The sequence below is a fragment of the Hippichthys cyanospilos genome, chromosome 3 (genome assembly GCF_059441005.1).
Source record: "Hippichthys cyanospilos isolate Australia breed blue-spotted pipefish chromosome 3, RoL_Hcya_1.0, whole genome shotgun sequence".
NCBI lineage: Eukaryota > Metazoa > Chordata > Actinopteri > Syngnathiformes > Syngnathidae > Hippichthys > Hippichthys cyanospilos.
The window spans coordinates 30,571,042-30,591,041 of NC_142371.1; the positions used below are offsets into that span (position 1 = coordinate 30,571,042).

Here is a 20,000-nt window from a genome sequence, read left to right on the forward strand (position 1 = left end):
GCTTGACGCATGTGGCACTGTAGCTGTCGTGCTATTGCCTGCTTCTGATCCTGACTTAGACCAGACAATTGCAAAAAAATTACCGTTGTCCACTCACCAATGCACTTTGGGCAATTTAATGTGTTTTTGTGTGGCTTTGCGGCAGTGTGAACTGTTGTATTACATTGTATTACTTTTTAAAAATCCTATAAGAAGAATATGGCTAAGCGAGTATCATCATGGGCTGCTACTTGGCTTCATTTGAAATTATTGGTACAGGGAACATGGAAACTAATGCTATTCTCAGCCACTCTCTTGTTTCATTTTTAAAATCACAAATTAAAAACTACAAGTTAGAAGAAAAGTTGGTATTGGTCTTGACATTTTAATAATGAATTTTATATTTTAATAAGTTGGTCTTTTCCTTTAAATTATTTTTTTTTATTGTTTTGCTGTACTTGGTATTGGTGCTATTCAAGTTAAAGCCTAAAAAAGAGTTTGTTACAGATATAGTACACGGGTGATGACTATGAGAAAAATGTAGATATCGTGAAAAGGGAGACTTGCTTGCATTCAGTTGAAAAGACAGACAAGGCACACAACACTTAGGCATTTTTTCCACTTTTTTTTGTTGTTTTATTCGTTACATCCTGGAGCCACTTATCCTCACTTAGGGTCCCTCGCTTGAGGGTGCCTCCGCACAGGAAGAGCGAAGCGACGTGTATTTGAATTTGGGTCGCTGAACTGTCAGGCAAATGTGCTAACCACTTTACCACCTAGACGCCTATTGGTACAAATGAAATCATAAGTATATTAGGTATTATTTTAAATATCTTTTCTCGCTCTCTCTGTTTTTGTGTTTGTGTGCCATACATACCATCTTCATAAGGTATATATATATATATATATATATATATATATATATATATATATATATATATATATATATATATATATATATATTTGTGCATGCTCACTTATGACACTTTTCATACTGTCCTTACGAAAGTCTCTGATCTTTGCCAGATAATTAAGAGATGGATGGTATAATCTCAACAGTCAAGTTCAGGAATATTTAAAGATCTTTCCAATACCAACACCAAAAGATACAACACTGTTATATACTATACAGTCTTTAGTTTACATATGCAATGCTTTCTCATTTTTGTGTCTATTTAGAGGGAGTGTGTGAAATCTGGCTGACCAGTGAAGACACAGGAGCATATGGTCGAGACATTGGGACTGACTTGCCCACTCTACTATGGAGGCTGGTTGAGGAAATTCCCAATGGGGCCATGCTCAGGCTTGGTATGACCAACCCACCTTACATATTGGAACACCTTGAGGTATGTAAAAACCAAAAAACGTCAGCAGGCCTTAAAAAATAACGGACTTTAAAGCTGACTATATTGGTGTTTCCCCCTTTTTTGTTCTGTCCCTGTGGCATATTGTGTAAACCCAAATATTGCTTTAATAAACTAAATGCCTTTCTGTTTTGCTTAGCAAGCAATATAGCTGCAAACCTCCATTCATTAGTGCAGTTCATTCTCTTCTCTCACTAATGAGTCAATTAAGGACCATTGTGTCCTCTTTAGTAGCCTCGTTTTATCAGTCATTATTGGCTGCCTAATGGAACAATGGACATTGTTATCCCCTCTTTCTCTCTCTGTTCAGTCTGCTCTTCACCATGTGTCTTGTCAGCCTGACTTACTATCATTGAAATCTCCCAATTTTCACAGTCTATGTTGTTTTTTTTTTTTTTTCTGCTATCTGTCAGTTACATGTCACAATGTTCATTAGGCTTTCTAACCCCACTTTCAGACCACTTATTGCTTGTTGTTGTTTTTTTTTTTTGGGGGGGGGGCGAAAAACCTCTAGCAGAATGTTGAACAAGTGATTGATAACTTGAGTCATTTGAGTGAGTCAAGTTAGTTAATTACATCCTGGAAATCTGTTCTGCACACTTGCTCTTTGTTCAAAAAATGTTGCCATTACTTTAAATAAATTCATTCAGTTGCCAATAATGTCTAGACAGTGTTAGGGTTAAACAGTTTTGTTTACTTTTCCTCCAGGTTTTTTTTCTTTTAGGCCTGTCAGAATGATATAATCTTGACAAACGAAAATTAAATGCAATTCTGTTAGGCGGACTATGTAATACTACTACTACTAACTCTACCACTACTAATAATAATCGTCATTATGAACATAAAGATCTCAAATCAAAGCACAAATAGGTAAACGGCCATTCGCTAGGGTTATAGGGACAAAGACCGATCACAGAAATAAAATTCAAGATTTTATTGTCATATGCATTGTAATACCGCACAATGAAATTCATATTCTGTTCACTTCCCTGAGCAAACTACGTTCCATATTCGAGCAAATAATAAGGGAGGCAATAAAACAAACAAACAAAAAAAATCATCAGTCAATTAATCTACAACCGCAAACATTTAATTAACCTACATAGCAAACATGTACTAATATTATTTTTGACTCACTGTTTCACAGATATCTGAAATTGGACATTTACTGTACCTTATGCTGATTTGATAGCGGTTACCAGATGCTCAGCTGTTAACCTTGATCAAACCTGCAACCTCGGAACTGTGAGGTGAATGTGCTAACCACTCTTTCACCGTGCTGACTCATTTTGCCGCTAAAGGGGCGTAAGAAAACTATTATTATTATTAGTAGTAGTAGTAGTATATAATATTTACACAATAATATTATCTACATCACAAAGAAAATTATTCAAGCTGATTTTGGTCCTTGTGGCAGTCCGACCACATTTGACTAATCATATTTATTCTAAAAAATTACTTTATTGATTTTCATGAACACATTTACTTTTTGGGAGGAGTGAAGCGCTATGATTATATGATTGCCAGCCATTTTCAAAAAACAGTTTCGCTTTTCTTTTTAAGATTACAATCAACCGCCGAGGAAATTTATTCGGAAAAAGAAAATTAAAAAGGGAGCAAGAGTTGACGTGGGGGACTCAAAGAGAGAAGTTCTAACCTAGAAAAGGAAAAAAAAAAAGCCACCCTTGCAAAGTTCACAACATATATGCTTTTGAATCAAACAATTAAGGTTTTCAAAAACCAAAATGAGGACAGAACTGGAGGAAAAATGGGGATGAAGGCCCGGGGATAGATTTGAGGGCTAAAGCGGAGCGAGAACAGAGCTGTGGGATGTAGCAGTGGAGGTTGTAATTAACTAGGGGTTAATGGAGGTGGCTAATTGTCCCCCACATGTATAGGTAGGGTTTCTGCTTGGCTACATTACAATTAAAAACCACCCTCCTAATGATAGAGAATAACAATTAACCGATAATTAGAAATATGCTTGGATGACACACTAGCTTCGTCTCTATGTGTGTATCTTAATAATCATTTCATATGCCTGCAACCCGTTTATTGTTAATGCGCGTGCATCACGTTGAATTATACTGTATCTTTTTTTTCTCTTAATTCCTCAGTCAATTAACCTACATAAGAAAAGATAAGCGTCATCGTCTTTAACTTATCTTTGCCTTTTGTTGCGCTTGTCCCCCATTTACCCTTTCTACACTCAACTTCCACCCACCCTTCACTTCTTGATTTGTTTCTCGCTCGCTTCCTCAAGCCCGTTTCTTGACCTACTTGTGAAATGCTAGATTGATGACTGTTGAGTGGGCACTATGCATAGTTTTTGATAAACTGTCATTTCTGTTTACTGTAATTCTCAAATATAATACATACTCGATGATAATATGTAACTCTGAAATCACCCTCACTGGTTGGTATTGCCTACTTATAAACGGTATTCACTGACGTCTTATAATGATGTGATCTTGTGAGTCAGCGCCATTGCATCAGGCTAATGTACAGTCTTATTTGTGTTTACAACTTTACTCTGAATGTTGAAGTGGAAAATACCGTGCTCATCTTTCCTTATCAATATTTCTGTAGAGAAGAATAATGCAAATAAATAGTTTAGAGATCAATGGTTCATGAAGCGGTACATGTTGAAACATTGTTTGATTATTGGAATCCACTCCAATGTATCCATGCAACAACAGGTACTCCAAAGCTTCTTTTAAACATCCTTGTTTGGCGTATTGCTGCCCCCATGAACAATGCTTGTGTGTATCATTGTGAGAGGCTGGCAGCTGGGAAAACTAGCAGCTAGAGCTACCAGTATTAGCCAGATTCCGTGGCAATGTGAGGGATTGTGCTGTGAAGGAAAATAGATGGAATATATCATAAAAAAAACAACTTTTTCCAACCCCTAGGCACCATATGCATCTACTGTGTGAATGATTTTTAATTCCCTTGTTACCTCTGTACGTATTATTAAGCATCCTTACAGGTGAGATTTGAATTTTCTGCTAAATGTCCGCGGGTCTGGCTTCGCTGTGCGCTAAGCCTTTAGTGCGGATCAAGCACATTTTTTTTAAATAACTTTTTTAACGACTTCAAACGTTAAACACGTTTGATCAGCGTAGCACCGCTTCCCTGCAGTCAATCCAGTAATATAACGTTCATCGTGAGGCTTCTAGATGGCCACCTTATGACTCGATTGGCTATTGCAGCTATTAACTATATCGGTCCGTTCACAGATGCCTTTGCACACTGCATATATGTCTTTGCACACGGCACAGAAGGTCCGCAACTCTCGACTGGAATGCCCTCAGATGGGGCTGTTTGCAGGCAGATTTCATATAGCCTGGTAACACAAGTTAGCTGAAGTCTAATTGGCTAAGAACTCTAACCTAAAACTACAACACTGGAAAGAACATAACCAAATGGATATACAGTGGGCCCCCGTGTTACGAACTTAATCCGTTCAGCGGCTATGCTCGCAACTCGAATTGCTCGTATGACGGGCAATCCAAACCTATGTAAATAAGTGAATGCATGCAACGCATGCAAAAACCTTAGGTAAGAACATCACAACTTTATACACATATTAAAAATTAGTAATATAATTTACGGTACAGTTAAATTAAATAACAAATATACAAAGGAAAAATGACATTTACCTTTGGGGTGACGAGACTTGAGCTGGTGGTGGGTGGAGGCGGAAGGGAGCAGAGACCAACTCGCAGAATTTATTTATTTTTTTTCTTAAATGAGAACTTATCTTAAACGAGAACATATCACCGGCGATTTCCTTCTCTTTAATCCATAAAAGAAGAAGCCTCTCCATTTTGTTGTTTACCGAGGTCCGTCCCCTGGCAAGGAAAGTCTTGCCCTTAGAAGATTGCCGAGCAGTTACGGCCATACTCACTAGCAAGTTTAACTATGCGTGTGCCTCCTTCGTATTTTTTTATTATCTCCTGCTTAGTTTCTATTGTCATCATCCTTTTACTTCTTCCTTTACTGCCACTTGCAATTTTAGAAGCCATGCCTAACAGATAAAGTTTGCAAAGTCTTCACAACACACCGACCAGCTGTGCCATCGAGTTAGATGAAGACGTTCGGCCAATAGCATATCGGCATTTCTGTGATTGACGTGACGCCGGCCAATAGCATATCCGCATCTCCGTGACTGAGACTGTGACTGTGACCTTAATCGACCAATAGCATATCGGCATCTCAGAGACTGAGACCGTGACTGTGACCTTAATCGACCAATAGCACATCGGCATTTCCTTGATTGAGACCGTGACTGAGACCGTGACTGTGACTGCCTTAATTGACCAGTAGCATATCGGCATTTCCGTGATATGCGAGAAAATATGTTTTTGTTGATACAGCAAAGTGAAAAATATAATGCGGACACACTGACCGGCATGTTGGATGGTTCGTAAGACGAAAGGTTTGTTCGTAAGAGGGGGACAAAAAACGCTGCGGTCCACGTTCGTAAGATGAAAAATGCGTAAAACTAGGAGTTTGCAACCCGGAGGCCCGCTGTAGTATGACACAAAGAGAACAGAATATGGACAATACTTTGATATATATATTTTTAGGAAAAATGAATTTAAAATTAAATGAACTTTTATTATAATTATTTTAATTATTATAGTTTGTTATAGTTATGATAACGTCAGGTTATGTTAGGCCAGCAGAGAAGGCCTTGTTGGCTCTGACAGCTCACCACTGCCTTTATCACAGTAAGGGGTTCAAATGATTTTTCATGTGGATTTGATGAAAATATTTCCCTTTCCTATCTTTAAATGTTTATTGCAATATTGCTCTTTTTACAGTCTCTACAGCGTGGTGTTGGTAATCACAGCAATGTGAGCTTATGGTGAAGGCCAAAAGTTGATCTTGCTGTTATGTATAGTGAAGGCCAAATTACAGCCTTTTCATCTTAAAAGAATGGCGCTTATACAGTAAAACAGAATCATAGGAAATGGGTGTGATTGAAACTGAAAATGTTAAGTAACCTCTTCACTTCTCCTAAAAAGTTCACCCCCGCCAAGCGCACTCACACCCATTTTTCTGTGCCTTGTCTTCCTCTGACACTCAAGAACATGTAATTTTCTCTCATGTGCTGCCTGCTTTATTTCTTTTTTTTTTTTTTTCTTTTCTCACAGGCAACCTCAGTACCATTTGCTGATTGGAGCAGTTACGGGCCGAGTCGCCTCTCTTGGTCCTCTGCTCTCTGACATTTTAGTTGATTGCGTTCAGCAATCAGTATTTCGGTTTAGAGTAGTTTTAAGTAAATTGCAACATTTTTGTTCCTCACTTTTCTTTCATATTTTTAGCCATTCATCCTGCTGCCCATTGAGCCACCTACTAATAAATTGCTAAATAGCTGTCAAAGGTGCAGCGGTTTATCCTTTGATGGTGTAAGGTGTCTGTGCACGCACTAGATGATACCTGCGCGCCTGCTTTTGCAAGGCTGCGAGTGATTGAATTGAGCATGGTAGCAGCAAATGAGGTGTGAAAGTAGCCTCGGACGTAGCAATCAGCCCGGCTGAGATGAATGGAATTGCTCTTGTCCATTAAACATCCTCCTCAAAGCCCCTCTGAGTTGAACCAGAGATCCATTAGATATGCTGCTCACACATTTCCACACTGAGCCAATTGCAGTTGTGGACTTATGCATTACTATACAAAGTCGGAGGAGTTTACTTTACATTTCGCTCCACTTTATTTAACATAATTCTCACAGTTCCAAAACACCTACTGCTAAACAACATTCATTCTAAGGAATACTCATGCCCTGTTGTAACACTTTTTCTATTCATATTTGGCTCCAAACTGAGCACCTCATTGGACCATTCAAACAGCGAGGAAATACAAAATCCTACATACAAGCATTCAATATCCAAAATGACTTTTACAATGATGAAATTGTGTCCCGAGAGAGTTTTATGTAAATGTATTGTACGCTTATAGTCGCTAGCAAATGCATGTGCACAATTAACGGAATAACACCCGTCTCTTGCCTTCACCCTGAGACAGGCGCCCAAGCAAAGTACGTGAGCATATACTATACGTCGAAAAAAAAGAACCCTTCACGACCATTTTCTTTTTAATGAAGCCTTTGGGGGCCTCTCCACATTAGCGACTTAATGTTGCATTGTGTGAGGGACTCCACACCAAATGAAGCCCCACAGTAAGACTGTTCTCATATGTCTCTAAATTATGACCCCTGCCTTCCTGCATGTTTTCAGAATGATGGTAATCATTTTATTAGGGTTTTTGGACACGATGTCAGCTAGGGCTGTGAGATTGAAAATGTTCAATTTGTTTTCCTTATGTTTATCGACTATTATGAGCAAAACAACATCTTAAAAATGTAATTGGTGAACACTGAATTTAAGCGGGATGTCTGTCGCCTACTGTTTTAACAAGCCACAGAATATCTTGCTAATGTGCAGCTGTTTCCAGCCTGTATTTTGCTCCACCTCACTAAACACTGTAGATGAAGGCAGAGGCGTGCTTCGCGCTTCTGAGCAGTTTGGTGCAAACACCTTTCTTCTTTGCTACAAAGCTTTTTAATTGGCCCGTTTTTTTCCCCCCACTTGGCAGCAGATACTTTTTTGTTATCCTGTTGAAAGTGTGGCTAAACTTGCGGGCTATACTTTCATCAACTTACACTTTTGTCTTGAGCATGAAAAATGTTTCAATAAACATGCGCACTTATGTGACCTTCAGACTATTAATTGAGTGGTATCAATATGTGATCATACTTCTGAGTTAAAATAAATAAAGCAGATATTCCTTTTGTGTTTAACAAAATTGCCCCACTGAAAAGATGCAATTAATTGTGTGTGATAGTGCTAATCTTATAGTCTTGTCATTTGATGATCGCTAAAGTAAAATAAATAAATATTCCCCCGCTATCGGGGCCCTAAGCCAAATGTTGGTCTTTTCGTAGTCAAAGTGCATGCATAACAGCTCAAATAATGTAAAAATGTGTCAAAAAGTTTGAGACTGTGCGTCATCTATTTAAATACCAACGAACTGAACACACATAAATTCGAGATGTTGACTGTTTTTTTTTCCATTGTTATTATATATTTTAAGCACAAAAGATTCCGACCTTTAACCCTGCTAGCATCACTTGGTGCGAATGTGCAAGACCCATCATTTGTTTGGTAAATAAATCATTTCATTGAACATTTAAATGAACAAAACAATTTACTGTTAATTTTAATGTAATGTATTTATTTTCATCAGGAGGCAGGCACAATATTTTAACAATTCTGTATATTTCATTTATTTATTTGTTTATTTTACTTTATTTTATTTTTTGGGCAACCTGATCCGGATGCACCAAGTCCATTATGGGGAAGCCTATAGCTTTGATACTATGCGCAATGACTTACTTATGTTGGGCTGTTTCTTCAGATGTTATTTATGTTGAGTGAAAATAAGGTCAAATTGAATTTGATTAAAGCAAATCATGATCTCATGTCAGCTGTTGTTGCGCACCTAATTAAGCGATACCATATATAAAATCATAGGTATTTCTAGTCAAAACATTTTTTCTGTTTGAACAGCAGAAAACAATTGATCAGTAGATTAAGTAATTGGCAGCCATGCTGAAGAAACAGCATTTATAAACTTAATTAGGGTTTTTCTTTCTTTCTTCGGCATATTATTGTCAGATCAGTCATTCCTTTGATGTCATTTATTTATTTATTTTTTACTTTACTGAAACTACGCTGTGTGAGGTACTGCATGCTGGGGTTATCCTCTAGGGATAGTTCAGTGCAATCGTTGAGATGTATAATATCATAAGAAGCTCGGTTTCTCTTGGCTGCTACTGAATGTAGTTCCCACCAACTGGGATTTGACTTACTATCCTGGGAACAGATTGCAGAATGCATTTTATGCTCAGACTCCCTTGGGTATATACCCACTTAATACAACTTGTGGGTTTGTTTAATGGCGGCTATGCTTTCGCTATGGTGTCACTAAAATGTAAGGTATACCAGTAAAGTCTAAGTTCAGCATCACAAAATAAATATTTCACCCCAAACCACAAAGTATAAGTATTCTCTTTCAACATGGGCCAAATGAGATAACGAGCACATGTACAGAGTTCCCCCGGCATTTGCTTTATTCACTTCGAGGGAGGGGGCAAGAGATTTGTCATGACAATTTTGAGGCCGTTTCACCATGACAACACACCTGTTCTACTGATGGTCCCATCTCATCAATGATTCACATCAATAGTCCAGCCCTTACCCACCTGGAAAGCAAAAGTCCTATGTCTGCTTGTTTTTGTTGAAATTCTTCCTTGCTTTCACATACTAATCCAGCAAAACCTGGTACAAAAGATGACCATGCCTGAGCAAAGTCCATTAACTCTTTCAATGTCACTCATTTTTCAAGGGCAACAGAATATTGTGTGCCATGTCTATGTAAATATGGGTGGTATCAAATGAAAGATTGCTTTCCATTCCTTACTTAGAATTGCACGTAGGTAATATCTGCGTTGGATGTGTGGAAACACCGCCATCCAATGGTCACTGTTATCACATCAGTGGTCAATTTGCTCATATTACGTAAGCATTAGTCAAGGGTGTCAACTACCCTCCATTAAAAAAAACGTACTTGAAAAGAATGCATTATTATTATTATTATTATTATTATTATTATTATTATAACATAATGGCAGACTCTCAGGACCCACAACAATGTCTCCTCGTCGTTAACTCTCAAAGATAGATTCCTCCAGGGCTGTGTCCTGCTTGTGTCTTGTTCACACTACAGACCAATGGCGGCTCTGTGAAATTCCTGAGCTGTCATAAAGTGACGTTTGCCGATAACAGTAGTACTAGGGACACATCACGAACAACTATGGCTATGTTTACATGCAGTGAATATTCAGGTTAAGGCCGGGTCATGCTAAAATTTGGGTTTCTGAAACATTCTGAATATTTTTGTTTTTATGCTCCAATAAACAGGGTTATGATAATTGTGCTACCCCGATTGAAGCAATGATGTACGGATACTGTCATAATGCAAAGACACTCCATGTTCGCTCACCCAAGTAACAAGTTATGGTTTTTAGAGCAGGGCCATCCAAACGTAAATGCACTCTGAGTTTGAATACAGAGAGGAGCTAGAGCATTTGGCAGAATGGTACACATTTATGAAATATGAGAAGAAAAACAAGGAGAAAGAAGAAAAAAAGCATTTGGAAAAAATCTCTGAACATTACCATACAATTTTGAGATGCCCACCAAATAAATCATAAGTTGATAGAGTAATTATCTTATTTCACTAAAGGATGAAACATTGTAATAAATGTGTTGCTGGTGTTAGAATAGCTTGGAAACTTCAGTAATCTTTGTTACATGTTGTGGAAGCGAATGAATCAAGATTCAAAAGATGAATTAGAACTCTTAAGTTAATTTCACCATTTCATCTGTAATTCAAGCCAGGGAACGTGAACAGAAAAGTCACGGTTCATGGAGCAACTGTCGAAATCCCCTAAGAGATTTCTCCAAAGAAAACAAAGCACCACAGTCTTATTTGTTTTTGTGAAATAGAGGAGAGACATATGGAAGTTAGTGTGTGATTCATCTGAGATCTTTCAACCTAGTTTTTTTTTTCTTCCCACATACCGTATATGTTCCTTTCAGTGCTATCTGATTTTAAGGGGCAAGATATCAGATCCTTTGAGCTAAGCCAGTTACGATAGAACCTTTCTGATTTGTGTGTCTATCAGAGCTGATATAGTGAAGATGAAAGGATTTTGTCTCTTGCTTGTGTGAATGAGAGCGATAGGCTTCAAGGAGGGAACAAGTTAGACAATGTACCAATATTAAACTGATAAACAGAACAATTCTACACAAATGCACTTGTACCACAATTTAATAGAAAATTTTCATCATGCCACGAGGTGATGTTTGAACGTGTTGTCGTTTTTGCGACATCATTTTCTGTGTGGACTCACTAAAGTGTCCTGAGCACTAAAAAGGCCTGCGCTCTGCAGGGATCGCTAACGACAAAGATTCATATCGGGGTTGTGGATAATGATTGGAGGATGGGATGCACACTGTCAGACACATGCGATAAATGGCTCATGTGAATGAAAAGTCCTCCCCTTATAGATTAATCCCCCAGTTGCCTTCAGCGGTGCCCTGCTCCTCAAACTACCACATTTGCGCCTCGTTCACTACCGGTACTCAAATGCGCGCACACCTTTGTCATCTAGGGAGTCATCCTTGATAGGGAATCGAGACTGCAACATATCATATTGCTGACCCTAATAAAGTATGCTGCTTGCATACTACTTTGGGAAAAAAAAATCGCTCACACACACACTACGGTGCACACAATCATGCAGAAACAAGAAGTTTACACACATGGCTTCGGTTCCTATCCCCGTATCCATTGCTGACCTACAGACAGATGACTTTATCCATGTCAGAGTAATTGACAGCTCACTAAGCTCAGTTCACATGTGCTAAAGGCGACAGAATGGCTTCATCCCAGTGTGTCTGCTATGACCTGTACATACTAATTAAACTCACATTGGACATGCCGGTCATACCAATGTTAGCGGTACAATTGTGTCTTTAACTTGAAATGTTTTTATGGGGTAGTTGTTTTTGATGCTAAACTATTACACGCAGTACATTTTTGAATACCTTTCATTCTAGAAAAAACTGATTTGGTATCCAATTTACACTTGGAAGAGAGTATAATATTCAGTAACTCCAAATGTAAATTTACTGTAGGACACACATACATGAGTATTCTGATATGAGCCATTTGTATAAATAATCTAAAAGTAGGCCTGGTTTAAAAAACAAAACAAAACAAAACATTTGACCTAGTCGGTGAGGTCGATATTAAAAATAAGTTGAGTTAACATATCCGTCTCAATGCCACCATTTTCTACACTGGCAGACATACGCTGAGAAAGCCTCCTGGATAAAACGGGATATCACAACTGTGGGATCATTTTCAGTTAAAAAGAACTGACAAAAATAATGCTCAATTATTACAAAGTGAAAAAGATTTTCTAATTTTAAACAGTAGAGAGCAATAAAAAATGATAGACATTAAAAGCATTGTTACTTTCCATATTTTTCTCATTCCTTTCATTTATTTATGTAGAACCATTATTTATTATTATTGTTTTTATTTTTTTTATTTTTTTGCTTGAAAAGGATTAGGCTATTTACAAATAAATAGCACCTCGACATACGTAAACTTACAAAATTACTTTTGGAAAGAAATTATTTTGTAAATAGATGTACAGCATGATATTGAATTCATTCATTTACACTATTGGCGATAGCACATTTGTTGGCTGGAGTGTTGCTGAGGAACGAAGGGAAAATGAGACAGAGGCAGCACAAAAAGATTACTCTGTACGATTTAAATCAAACCACAGAAAAGGTGGAGGAAATCAATGAAAGGAAAACAACACAAGGGTTTGAAACACTTCAGACGCTTCCTGGCACAAAACCTTAAAAATGACAACCAAACACTTGCACTTGCCCCATTTTATGTACTCGTCCGTTCAACCAAGATCAACCCAAAATATTACGATCATATGTGCTACTTTACATATTACACATTGTTTCTTTAAGACTGAGCCTGCAATATAAAAAACAATTCATGAATCGTTTTATATGACGATCCATATTTGCATTTTCAGAAGCGGCTAAGGATAACGGATAGATGGATGATTATAATTTTTTGCCTGCGTGAGGACTGTTTATTTGAAAAGTTGGATGTTTGATTGTTCAGTATCAAAACGAATGTTGTTGAAATTGCTTGCAAGTAAATGTTCCATCAGCCTTCTGATATTGTAAAACTTTACTCCAATCAAATATCTAATCAAATGAATTGTCTAAACAAAGTAGTTTTGGGGATCTTTCAAAGAAATAACAGTTTGATTGTGACTTCTCCACAAAGCATAGGAGCAAACATTATTTTATGATCCTGAATTTCTTTTACTTTAACACACACACACACACACATTGTCTCACACATGTAGTAAGCTGATTTCTGTCACCAATCAAGCGCCTTTTTTCCTCCAACTAAATTAATTCTTTCTAATTTGGAGCTTGCAGTGGTCAACCCCCTGCGGTGCTCTGCTAGTGAGCTCTGTACGTCTCGTGTGTGTCGACGCGTGTGCGTGTACATGCACTCATCTGCATTTGTCTGCGCATGAAGTAGGAACCTTCTTCAATAGATCTTAATGAGATGACGGACTGCAATCAGCACATTCTTGTAGCAAATCATTAAATCATTTCTTCTTCCTTTTCTCTTTCCTTCTTGTGGTGATTAGCATGCTAATGATACCACCTTGATTATGTCCGTCATATAAATTTGACATCTGTGCTCTCTCCATCTTTTTAGTTGGGAAAATTATAGGGCAAAAAAATTAATACTTTTGGAAACCTTCCTAATTCATATGGCCTATTAAAATGTGCGTCACTTTGAATGGATCACGTCTACGGCAGACACATCTACAGTAACAACACAAACAGTAAAAAATGTGTTTTTTTTTTTATTTGACATGTGTCATTTATATTAAAAATAAATGTGGTCTGTCAGAGTATTATTATGAGGTGAAACACAGAAAAATGGCGTTTGAAGCTTTTTGAAGTAATGTATTTGCTTAATTCTAAGCCTCCAGATTGTTTCAGTCGGGTTTAAATGACTCGGCTTAAACAATAAACAAAACAAAACAAAAAATGTATGTATAGCTTAACGGAATAAGCAGTTTATGAAAAAAAAAATCATGCTTTGTGTGAGTGCAGATTAAGAGCAAAAAACTAAATATGTTTCACGCCATGACGCATGGATGCATTTGCAGGCCTCACAAGTGCTTTTTAGACCTTCTGACTTTGTTCTGTGTTGCTGTCCAACATTTAAGAAATGATACTTCATCCCTTGTCTGTCATGTGCCTCTTTAGGAGATGGCAAAGATATTGAATCATCCGCGAGTCTATGCCTTCCTTCACGTTCCCGTGCAATCAGCCTCAGACAGCGTACTCATGGACATGAAGAGAGAATATTGCATTGATGACTTCAGAAGAGTGGTTGACTTCTTGAAAGAGCGGTAAGGCAAGCTGTTGACCTTTTGTGGACTTGTGGCTCTTCAAAGTAGACGTGACCTTAATGACGTTTTCATCTTCCATCTGTGCGGCTATTTGATTGATTTTGAAGTCCTGAAGACAAGACTTTTTGACTTAATGTATCATGTTTGTGTCAGGAATCTTTGTGCTCTTGACATCTGATTTAAAAAGACGGCACCTCATTACACAGTCACCTCTAGGTTTACAGGCACATCAAGGGAATAAGCCAAACATTTTATACACACAACTTTTAAGCAGCACAGCAAACTGCATCAACATAAAACAAAACCAGAAGCTCGAAAAACTTTAATATATTCAGAATGTGCAAACAGTGCCTCAGTTGGCATCGTAGTATTTGCACACTGTGACTGTCTTACCACTCTTAACAACATCGCACATGCTAAATGCCATCTTATCTTCCAACGCTCCGCTCTTTTGTTCGTTCCTTTTGCTCCGACTTGTTCTTATGCCTGCAGTTAAGTTCATTCCTTTTATTATACTTCCCTTTGATAATGCTTTTCTGAGCTGTGTGAAGGAAACAAGTTCCACTGCTGCGTTAACACTGTTTCCGCTCTGCATGTGACAATACAACTTTTGAATCCTAATTTAGTTTTCAAACTGCACAACACTGACAACAGCGTCACTTCCAAGCCTTCCATCCTAATATGCATATCCTTGTAAAACTTTATTTCCTCCTATAAATATAATACACACTGTATGTAAGTATAATCACTTTGACTGTGATTGATAGTTGCTGTGCTCAAATTAAAATACAACATGAAGGGATTCATATGAAAATAGGCTTATGGCTCATATCTGGCCCAAATCACTTCGTATTACAAAGCGATCCAGGAATAAGATGTGTATATTATAGGCTAGGCTGTTATTGCTGTTGCCAGATGATAACCTTTTATCCTTAAGTAAGGCTTTCCCAGGAATTAAATGGCAAGCACGCATGTTTTCAGATAAGCAGTGCATGAGATATTTGTGGTTCAGTTGACAAATATTAAATTGTCATACCGCCTGCTTTTATCTAACCTATTCTGCCATTGCGGATTAAATACGTTAAGGCAGTTATAGATTGCCCAAAGCAGGTGAAATCCATTTATTGTACAATTCAGTACATGTACGCTGTGTACAAGATGTAACTTTGATGTAGGTCAGTAGACTTAAATACAGGCCGGAAAGTACAACAAATAACATACAGTATGCCATCGATATTGACGTTTTGTATCACTATATTAAAAATGTTTTAGTTGTTCCATTTTTTTGTGTGTTCAGACTTATGTTTATAGCTTTCACGTCATTTCACACACGTGTAGTTTGTTTTCCTGCTATTAATTATTTCATATAACGGACTAGAATAATCAATTGTTCCCATAATCATTGTTGCGCACCCTTTCATTTTCACAATGCAATGTGGTGAGATGAAAGCGCTTTACTACTTTACTTTATTACTTGTGTGGTCACAAAATGAATTAAACTTGTCAAGTTACCATTGTACATTTTTTTAACTCACTCTATTTAAATACTTTTAAGCATTTTGCCTAAAATATATATATATATATATATATATATATATATATATATATATATATATATATATATATATATATATATATATATATCGTCAGTCATCCAAATTTTAGACGTATTGATTTAGATTTTTTTTCTTTCATGCATGGTAGGTGTATTGGTCTAAATTGTCCCTAGGTGTGATTGCGTGCGTGAGTGGTTACTTGTCCCTGTGTGCCCTGCAATTGGCTGGCAATCAGTTCAGGTTGTCCCCCGCCTCCTGGCTGTAGACATCTGGGATAGGCACCAACAATCCAGCAACTCTCGTGAGGATAAGCGGCAATAGAAAACGGATGGATGGATTATTTGGTATTCGGAGTGGTAAACGCCATGTTTGACACTTTTACAGTCCCATATTTCAACTTGAGACTTTGTGTTAAGTTTAAAGTTTCCTTCTGCCGTCTCAGTATTCTGGCACATTTTTCTCTTTTTCCATCCATCTGTCAAGTCTGTCCAAAGTTTTATAGGCGTCCGATTCGTCGCCGTCTATCTTTTACTAGGCCCGAAGACTTAACAATTCAATTTTTTCTGCTCAGCGCTGATGTTCCTTTAACATTGACTCTTGTCTTGCTGTGTTGATTTGTGCGATTGTTTGGCCTACTCGAGGTCTCCTCCACCGTCTCCAGTTGTTATTTTAGTTTTCGGATGAAATTCGACACAGTGACACTAATCCTAAAAGGCCGTGACAAATGTCTAAGGAGACACACACACGCTTACCACACTCGGTGCCTCTCATCATAAGATCTTGTTTATACTGGCAGACTACCCCGCTGTGCGAGTCTTTGTGTATATTTATGCACGGGGAGTCCGTTGCTGGCTTCTGTTACCTAAACATAATGTTGGTTAAGTGAACGCAGTGTTCGTACTCATCTAGTAGTTGGCCCGATTTAGCTGCAGCAGTAATAACTGGGATGCAACTACGTCTGGGAGAGAGGCAGAGACAAGCCAAAACACATGCCCGCTATGTTGGATGGCAAAAGAGCATGTACTAATCGTCCTTTTGCGTTTGTGTCAGCATGTCTTTATGCCTCTCTCAACTCAAATCAACTTTATTTGCATTTACAGTATAGTACAAGCCAAAAATGTGGATACATCTTCTAATTCAATTTCTTAAACTAATGATGGCCACTCGTTTTTCTTTAGTTAGGTGGTCGCTTCTGGCCAAACATTAATATTTACAGTTCTCCATACGAATTTTAACAGTTGTCCAAGAGTGTGCAAAACAGTAATTAGAGCAAAGGGTGAAAGTATTGAAGAAACTACAACATTAAACATGTTTTCATTTATTTCCCACTTTTTAAGTACTGTACATAATAAGTGCATGCTTGTCCATAGTTGTGATACCTTCAGCGAGAGTCGACAATGTGAATAAATACAATTTTCCTTTGACACTTTGCTCGTCACTTTTTGTGGCTTCAGTGCTCTGCGATATATTTTTCTTTAGTTAGTTCCTTTACAACGATGCCACCAGATTTACTGCAGATCTACTCATACGCTTCTAACATGGAGTCTAAAGCAGTATAACTGCCTGTTATACTCGGTCTTGTTTAGCTGTACGTGATGGCACTTTTCCTTAAAACTAGGGATGTGCCACAAATAAGCATTTTTGGACTGTCACAAAAACAAACCCAGAAAACGGGTGAGCCTTTGCATACAGTCAATATTTGGGTTTACGTTTGGGTTTTTGTTAAAATTCTAGTTTTTGAAAAAAATTGAATATTTCCATTTACATTTTAGCCAATAAGGTCATTTTAACTGTGTTATCCCTAATTGAGACCGCGGCAAATGGATTACATGTGACACAAATAGACACCGTTTTCATTTCATATTTGAAAGTAATCGGTTTCACACAATCTCCCAAAATGAGGTGCTTTGTAGCATCAGAGTTTTACACCCTGTTTATTTCAAATCATTGCTTAGCAAGTGGCACCATAATTCATTGCTTCTCCCTATGCCCTCCGACCACAACAAAATTGCATGTTTTAAGTTCTTTTGTATCAAAAACACTCAGTTTCCTTCCTGTTCTAGCATGTGAACTCAAACTGATGAGCCTTATGTGGGTTTTTATTAACCTGAAAATAAAGCTTGTTTGCGTTATTGTGCCTGTTTACATGGCCTTTTAAAAAATTAACATTGACAATATTTGGGTTTTCAGAGGGTTATTGACTACATGTACAAGTAAATGCATTAAGTGATATTATGTTCAGTGAGTGACAAAACGACTGCCAACTTAGATGGGAAAAAAACAAAAAAATATATCATCTTTATGCAATGTTAAGACTAGTGGGGCTTCATAAATCATATTATTATGAAGAGAAATGTTTACTAGACCTCCGCTTTGACTCACAACCTGCTTATAGGATCTGACAAGGAATGCTAGTCCTATTTTTTGTGAACGCTTGAGTCATAAGGTGACTAATTTATTTGTCTCTTCACTTAGGTGTTCTCTGTCCAAACTGACAACTGAAACTGAAAGGGGATTCCCTGTGTTCTGTGTGTGCGTGCAAGTGCATGAGCGAGTTTGCATGGGTGCTTTCATGTGAAGGTTGGCAGGTGGTTGTGTTGGTAGCCTCATAGATGACAATTAGTGCTTTGTTAGGCCAAAATGAAGTTAACCGCAAAGCATGAGACAGACCACCTCTTGTTCAGTGCAAGGTCAGGGGTTATCTACTTGACTCACACACGACAGGAGATAAATATGTTTTTTTTTATTTTTTTTCATGCCACCAACATTGCAGAGGTCATGATGGGTCAAACGCTTCAGGCCTCTCTAATCAGCAAAAACATGTAGACACACATTGGAACTCCCTCCTTACCATCCTCAGTAGTGGAACTGTTGTGTATAAGGGCAATGTGTATATGAGGCAATACTGCTTGGTAGGTTGTTGAAACAGATTTTTATGCATTTAGAATTTATATTTTTAAGATATATTATGGATTTGTGATTCTGAATGCCAGGGGAACTGTGAACTACTTTGCAGCTCCAGTGATAGACTTTTTAAGGTATAGGCCTTACAAATGACTGTATGTAGTGCCATATTGAGTTTAAACAAAATGTATTAAGTGCCATCTTGGGCATTTTTACAAAAGGCTACTGTTATAGGGTTTTTTTGGGTCATGCTGACGTAAACTGAAATAAATGAGGGAGGGAAAAAAGGCAATGTACATATACATTAGAGGGGTCAAGACTATTGACAGGAGACAGGGAATTATCCACAGAGAAGTGTTGCTAGATTAAATAGTCTGCCCACAGAGAAGTGTTGCTAGATTAAATGGTCTGCCCATAATATCTAATGTCTCCAATTGCATCAGAACAAAGAAGTGTTTGCCCATGCATAATTTGCACTGTAAGTGGAATGATTGTTTCATTAAATTTTGTAATTTGTCATCGGCCAACTTTTTTCACCCTTTTCTTCCTTCTTCTATCAATTTATGTCAAATAATGAAATGCAGCCCTTATGTAATGATGTATGGAGAAAATCCTGTTATAGCGGAATAAAGCGGTTATACAGTTAGTGAACATGGTCAGAAGATTCTCCACACTTATTTTGTAGTTTATTATATGATCAGAGCGGATTTTTCCCCCCTCAACTACTCTTTTGGATTAAGCGTGTCTGAACCACAGGGGCCAAAGATGAAACACATGTAAGTGTCTGAGGCTTGATTGGGGCTGTCTGTGCGCAGAGGAAGAGAATGTGTCAGTTAATTTCTAATGCACAACTGCAAAGCTAGTTTACCATTAGTAGCAGAAGTGGAGGTGTTACTATTATGTTAGGAGGAAGGTATTGATGATGACGGGGACTTCCAATTATTCTTAGGTTCTTGTCAGGTATGTGAATCCGTTTTCCTGAAGGTTATTTCTTCCCTGACCTCAGAAATCCCTGTCCACCCCAAGGCGCAATTGTTTTATCTATTAAGACGACAACCTCACTTGACTAGATGTCAGTGT

General features: G+C 37.7%; 1 protein-coding gene across 1 annotated transcript in view; it reads left to right on the plus strand.

The window, feature by feature from the left end:
* LOC148426809 (threonylcarbamoyladenosine tRNA methylthiotransferase-like) overlaps positions 1-20,000 on the plus strand; it is a 200,824-nt gene that overhangs the window by 112,566 nt on the left and 68,258 nt on the right. Inside the window, exons 9-10 of the mRNA XM_088410634.1 lie at positions 1,159-1,325; positions 14,315-14,460. Of these exons, the coding sequence (XP_088266760.1) occupies positions 1,159-1,325; positions 14,315-14,460 (313 nt within the window). The remainder of the gene's footprint in view (positions 1-1,158; positions 1,326-14,314; positions 14,461-20,000) is intronic.